This window comes from Anas acuta, chromosome Z (genome assembly GCF_963932015.1).
Source record: "Anas acuta chromosome Z, bAnaAcu1.1, whole genome shotgun sequence".
In the NCBI taxonomy this organism is placed as follows: Eukaryota; Metazoa; Chordata; class Aves; order Anseriformes; family Anatidae; genus Anas; species Anas acuta.
In genome coordinates this window covers 57,439,187-57,446,256 of record NC_089017.1, presented here as the reverse complement: position 1 = coordinate 57,446,256, position 7,070 = coordinate 57,439,187, and the positions used below count along the sequence as shown (strand labels likewise).

At 41.8% G+C, this 7,070-nt stretch overlaps 1 protein-coding gene across 1 annotated transcript; it reads left to right on the top strand.

Annotated features, from left to right (window-relative positions):
* The first annotated feature begins 3,390 nt into the window (after positions 1-3,390).
* On the top strand, positions 3,391-5,958 carry LOC137848576 (uncharacterized). Its single transcript, XM_068667800.1, has 2 exons — positions 3,391-4,147; positions 4,199-5,958. The coding sequence occupies exon 2, from the start codon at positions 4,849-4,851 to the stop codon at positions 5,956-5,958; it is 1,110 nt and encodes a 369-aa protein (XP_068523901.1). The 5' UTR covers positions 3,391-4,147; positions 4,199-4,848.
* Positions 5,959-7,070: the final 1,112 nt, after the last annotated feature.

The window sequence follows — 7,070 nt, the reverse complement described above, 5'->3', positions numbered from 1 at the left end:
GAACAATTGCTGAAGTTAGGGTTGGGGAGGGAGGAGAAACGTGCAACTTCTTGTTTACACAGATAGCAGTTATGGTAGATAATTTTTTAACATTGATAATGATAGGAAAGTATTTAGACCAGCTTGCTTGCAAATCAAGTGCTAACCCTTAACAGTATTTCTTTGGTGCTTTACCTTGAAGTAGAGTGTGTTACAGATGGTCTTTTTTCCTCTGGCTTCATTTGCTGCAGAAAATATATTGTCTGCTCTGAATACCTTTTGGGTTAATAGCATTTGTGTTTGATTCTAGTGCATTCTGGTGCATTACGTTGGATTTCTTTCTTGGGCAGAGCCTCTAGGCTTTCCATAATCACTAACAGATCAAGTAAACAACGTTTATTTTGTAGAGGTGTATACCATTTCAAGTTCACACAAGATCTCAAAACAAAATTCCTTGTGCTGGTTTCTGCAAAAGGGTTTAGATTTAATGTAACAGAAGGTACAATCAAAATTGCAAAGTGTCTCAGATGAAGTTGTGGTGGTTTTACCGTGCTAGGCAGCTAAACACCACAACCACTCTCTCACTCCCCCTCCTTAGATGAGGAGGGGAAGAAGTAAAAAAAAGAACAACTCACGGGTTGAGGTAAGGATAATTTAATTAAAGGGAACTAATAATAATAATAATAATTAAGGAAAGATTATTATGAACTAAACAATTTAACTAAAGGGGGAAAAAAAAGGAAAGGGGAAAAGGGAGGGGGAAAGGAAAAAAAGGGAGGAAAACAAACAAACAAAACAACTAAAGGCTATGTGGAAATGCAGAGGAAAGAAATTACTCTCTACTTCCCACAAATGAGTGATGATTGACCATGTCCTTGAAGCAGGGCCTCAACGCACGTAGCCGGTGTTTGGGAGGAGAACCGACGTTTTTGCAACGAGAGCCCACCCCTCCCCTCTTCTTCCTGTTTCCACCTTTTATTGTGACACCACATGGTATGGAATAGCCCTTTGGTTGGTTTAGGGCAGCTTCCCTGGTAATGTTTCTTTTCTCACTTTTTGCCCAACCCTTAGGAGGGTTAGAGAGAGGCCTGATGCTGTGCCAGCACTGCTCAGCAGTAGACACAACACTGGTGTGATACCACTGCTGTTCCAGCTACAAGTGCAGAGCACAGCACTGCATGGGCTGCTGCAGGGAAAGTTAACATCCCAGCCAGACCCAATATAGAAGTGCATTTCTTCCAAGAGTGCCTACTGAAAAACTGGGTCCAGTTACTTTATGCTATACCCTCAAACTGCATGCTGCTTCCAGCTAAAACCAATTTCTTTAGCAAGTTACAAAAGGGGGAGTATAAACAGACAAAGTCTCTCCTGTGATTATGTGAGAACTATTTCCTGTTGCTGACAAGTTAAAAAATATTCTTACAGTATTTCTTCAGAAACAGTGTTTTTGTTTGTTTGTAATGTGAGGTATACACCTAAGAATGGAAGAAACAATGGTTCAGACATTCTTTGATTATTATTTTTTTTAAAGATGCTTGTAAACCATATTGATGAGTAATAATCATTAATTTGTTTCATGTTATCATGAATGCCTAAGACATATCAGAAATCTAGACGATATGCCTTGTAGAGCAAGAGACCACAAATTTTACTTCTATCTTATCCCCTCTGGCTTGGCTTTGGCTTTCTGAGATAGCCTGCATGTTTATTTCTACACCTACCATAATGTGCTTTGTTCTTGTCTAGGCTCCAGGCACATCATAATTTAAATGACAAATAGTAGCAATAAATCAGATAAAGAAACTTTATACTGTAACAGATATATCTAAAAACGTTTCTAATAAGCTAAAAAAATAAGAAAATACAGTCTAATGAACTTGAGCCAATGAGAAAAAAATTATATTGTACATTTCAGATTTTGTTATAATGCATTTTACCATGACCTACCATGGATTCACACTTTAATTGTTTGGATGCTGCATTCTTCTTGGGCTACTTTTTATGGCTGTGCTAGGAAAACCCTCTGTAAATATTGGTTGACTTTTTAAAAGTAACCATTTCAGTTACCCACAATTTTTCAGTTTGTATAATTCAATGATGGCTAACAGATGTCAAATCAAAGCTCTTCATATTTCCTTTGGTTAGTACAAAATTATGTTTAAGCCTTGAAATATATATGTATTTAAATAAATATTGGATTTCAAATCCATCTAAATCAGAGCTTTATGTGTAAGGTCCACAAGTACACTGTCCTACTAAAATTTCCAGTGCACATTATTATAGTCTTGAGTTACAATCACCGATAGCCCATGCCCGCCAGGTTGTTTTCTGATAAATACAGATTGTAAATTTCCCCACATCTTAGTCCTGTGTGCTTTCATTCACACAGTGCACAGCACAGCCAGGTGTCTTTGTCACCAGGTTTCTCAGTGCATACATCAAACTCGTAACTTTCTTGCCTACTAAGTGTTGGACTACAATGAAATTGTTAAGTGAAGGGAAGTGTAAGTGATGCATGTGCTTCCTGTAGCAAGAGAAGTGTATCTCTTCGCTTGTTGGAGGTATTGAAGGTGGGTACTTGTCAATAGGTACATTAGACAGGCCTAACTCACATTGTAGTGCATGAGATGTGGCAAGTCTGTGTGTATACTATTTTACTGAGTAGTAATGTCAATTTGTTACTCTGTATGGTTCTGAATTTTGCAACTGACTGCAGTTGCTCTAGGATTAGCTCATGCTGTAGGATGTAAATCAGTCTAGCATTTTCTATGAAATGTATTTTGTGTTTGTGCACACACATATATGTGTGTATTTTGTGTCTTAAAATGAAAAAAAAATAAATCTCTGTTTATCTGAAGCATCCTTCTGTTTTTGAGGAACTTGAAAAAGGACACCTTGTGGTCAATTTTTGTCTGTTCTCAATTAATTTTTTTCTGTGGCCTTTTTTTTTTTTTTTTTTTTTTTTTTTAAAGAACAGTAAAAGTAGCAGTTTCCAGACATCTTTTCAGTTGTTGCCCTTCTCCAGTTGCATTTCTGGTCCCAAATCTTACCAAAAATAAATGTTTGGATTTCTGTCTGTGCCTCTGGACTTCAGTTGGAATTGCCATGAAGACAACTGGATCTGTGTCACCTAACTAGAGAGCTATTAAGTTAGAGTGACCTGGTGGTGAAATGAGGAAGCAGAAGCTGTTCCCTCTCCTGTTTAAAAAGGGAAGCATGAGATACTCAGGGCTAGGTCTGCATACTACAGTCCTGTTGAGGGATTTTTGAAACAGCAAAAATCCCATGGCTTGCTGTAGCTGAGCAAACCAAGCTACCCGGGCAACTATGAGAAGTTCCCATGACAGTGTTCCCACATAGCCCAATTGAGGAATTCAGAAAAATATTGTTACCAGTAGTGGGCTTCAAGGACAAGGTCTATGTGACTGCTAATCACAAGGGGGTTGTTTTCTTGCAGGTGGGGTTGTTTTCTTGTAGTTGTTTGTCTGAGTGCTTTTGACCAATAATCTTGTGTGAAACACTGTCCACCCCTGTTAAGTTCACTATAAAAGTTAGGCTATTCGGGCAATAAAATGGAGCATGATCTGACTCTGCTGGTGTCTGTCGTGCTTTCGGCCATGCTTCCTGCAACATATGGCGCCCGAATAGGCTGAGACCCGAACAGGCTGAGGCCGGGACATCGGAGCAGCGCTGGGAGACCCGAGGCACACGGCAAGCCTACCACCACACGGACAGAGCACTGAGTGACGCTGCAGGGCTACGGCCAACTACGAGAGACAAGGACAGACCTGGCAGACGCTGGAACACCTGAGAGACGTTGAAACACTCTACACACCGACCTGAACAAAGGAATCGCGGAGGGACGCGGGAAACGGAGCCGCAGAAAACGCGGGACATTGAAGTAATCGCGTGAAATTGAAGTAATCGCGGTGTGATGCGGGACATCTGAGATCGAGTTGCTACGGGAGACCAGAGGCGTCAGTGGACACCAGCAGCCGACCCTCACCTTGTGGCGAGTGGGCACAGAGCAGAGGGGCGGACATCAGGACCCTGCAGCCTGTCTGAAGGGACCATGGAAGCAGTGGCGGCTGTGCTGCTTCTCTCTGGCATTCTTGTTATAAGAGGTTTATCTTGCAATGCAAAAAAGACCATTCGTCCCCAGATCGGTGTTATAACTATGTTTCTGGATAAGATTCCGTGAGGTTGCCACATTCTACAGATTACTAATGACGATTTAGCTCTATTGCAGGGCAGGAGTGCAGAGACGCAGATTACACTGCCAAATGACCACCGGCAGGCTCGTTCAGAAACAGCTTCTAAGGTTGCAGCTGGCACTGCCTGCAGCCGTATAGCAGACGTTACACTCTCTTTCCTAACTAGTAATCATGTGTCTCATCCATTTGTGGTGAATGGCCAGTGGCAAAAAGAAAAGGGGGAGAGTAAGGGGCGACAAAGACAGAAACGGTACCAGGAGGATGCCACTGACAGTAACAGCACGGGTAATAGGAGTAGTGTAAGTGACACAGGTGCGGGGTGGCGGCGGGTGCTGCCGTGCTGACAGGGCACTCTGCCTGCTGCTCGCCCTCGCGGGCCTGTGCACTGCTGCTGGGTCTGGTGAGAGTGCTGATCTGTGTCCTATGAGAACATGCCAAGTAAATGAAATCAGCTGTGGTCCTCAGTCAACCCAGTGTATCCCAGTGTCCTGGAAATGTGATGGTGAAAAAGACTGTGACAGAGATCCTGATTGCAAGGATGGAAGTGATGAAATTAACTGCCCTTCTCAGACCTGTGGACCAGACCAGTTCAGATGTGAAGATGGGAACTGTGTCGATAGGAGTAGGCAGTGCAGTGGTGTGAGGGACGGTCTGGATGGCACTGATGAAGCAAACTGTAACAATGTTATTCAGTGCTCTGGACCTGGCAAATTCAAGTGGAGAATGCATAAATATCAATAAAGTGTGTAACCAGCAGAGAGACTGCAAGGACTGGGGTGATGAGCCCCTGAAGGAATGCAACAAAAATGAATGTGACTGTCCAGCTGGGTTTGAGTTTGTAGACAAGAGAAACTGTGGAGATATCGATGAATGCCAAAACCCTGGTATCTGTAGTCAAATCTGTATCAACCTGAACGGTGGCTACAAATGTGAATGTAGCCATGGCTATCAGATGAATCCTGCTACAGGAACCTGGAAAGGGCCATACGGGTATAGAAATACAAATAACACCTGTGATTACAATGACGCTGCTAAGCAGGGTTTAGGGGTTTATAGCATGGAGACAAGGGGTAACAACTACAGTGTTTGGAACAATTGTACAGCTTTGGCCTTACCTCCTGATGTTTTTCTGATTTGTGGGGATAGGGCCTGGCAAGGTATCGCTGCAAATGCTATCAGATGTCCATGTTACTTAGATAAACTCATTGTGTTTGCTCCTAGCTTGTTACAGTTGCGTGAGATCACCAGACATAAATGGGCATTGCTTGCACCGGATTGCAGTGATAATGTTGAATTGTGCGGGGTTGCAGCTAGAGTGGCATTGACAATTTTAGTGCCTGGAGTGGCATCTGCGGCCGCATGGAACGACTTGGAAAAATTGGTATGCTGGGCCAAGAAGCAAGCCTATGCCACAACAGAGATACTTGAGGAGATGTTACCAGATCAAAATAGTCTGCGACATCTGCTTCTACAGGATCAAGCTGCTATTGACATCTTGCTTTTGGCTCAAAGGAATGGGTGTGAGGACTTTAAGGGAATGTACTGTTTAAACCTTTTTGATCATAATGAGTCAATTCACAAATCCATTACTTTCCTGAAAGAGCACATGAGAAAGATTCAATATGGTATCAATCCTTTCAATCAATGGTTCACTGATTTCTTTGAAACAATGCATAGATGGTTACTGGGATTAGTCAAAGAGAGATTAAGGATTCTGATTGGTGTCAATCATCATTGCATGTGGTATTGTGACAAATGTGGTTAAAGTGTTACTTGCAAAAATGTTATATTGGGCATGGTTTGCTCAAAAAAGAAAAAAAAAGGGGGGGGAATTCTTGTGTGAAACACTGTCCATCCCTGTTAAGTTCACTATAAAAGTTGGGCTATTTGGGCAATAAAATGGAGCATGATCTGACTCTATTGGTGTCTGTTGTGCTTTTGGCCGTGCTTCCTGCAATATCACAGCACTTTTGGACGCCATTGGCTACGGCTTACCTCTTACGTATTTGAAGATTTCCGTAGGGCTGACTGATTTAGATGGGGAGAGGTTGAAATTAGCACACTTGTCAATGTGCTATTAATTTGGAAACACAGTCATTTTTTTATTTTTATTTTTTTCCCCAGACCTGTTAATACACTAGGCAGTCCCAGGAAGCGTAAAACTTTGAGCCATGCTCTCCAGCATTTGCATTCTGCACTTTCTGTAGGTTCTTTATTCTGGAATCAGAATTCTGACAGTCTCCTCAACAGCATAGCGATGCAAAATCCGCAGACCCAGATAAAAGAGCCTCCCATCCATGGTTGTATGATTGTCAGACACGCGTTCTTTTCTATGAAGTGGTTCTCAGCGTTTGAAGATAGATGACTACCCAACACGGAACTGTCTCAAGTTTCCAGACGGAGACAGCTTTGTAGAAATCATAGACAAATTTCATGACAGGTGGCCTAGCATGGAATTGATTCTTAACAAGTTTGGTAGAATATCCTTGTAGACTTCAAAGCTGGTACATCATCATTTGAACACTCCTTCCAAGGTGTCTGTATTTGAAGTGTGGATTTCCTGTAGCTGGAGTGTTCCCTGACTCTGAAATATTAGACTCTAACTTGCCAAAAGCTCTTGTAACTCTGAAGGACAAGTTAACATTTCTGAAACAAGAGAGAGATTGGCAATACCTGAAAAGCATAAGTTCAAGGTTGATTTTAGTGAACAAAACCAGTGAAGCCTGTTAAAATAATAACGATAATGATAATAACAATAACAACACAGACAATAAACTACACAGTATTCCTTTTCTCCTTGTTATCTGGGATACATCTTCTGCAAAATTGAAATGTCTCACTGGACAGAAATTCCATATTTCAAGCATTTCAAGAACA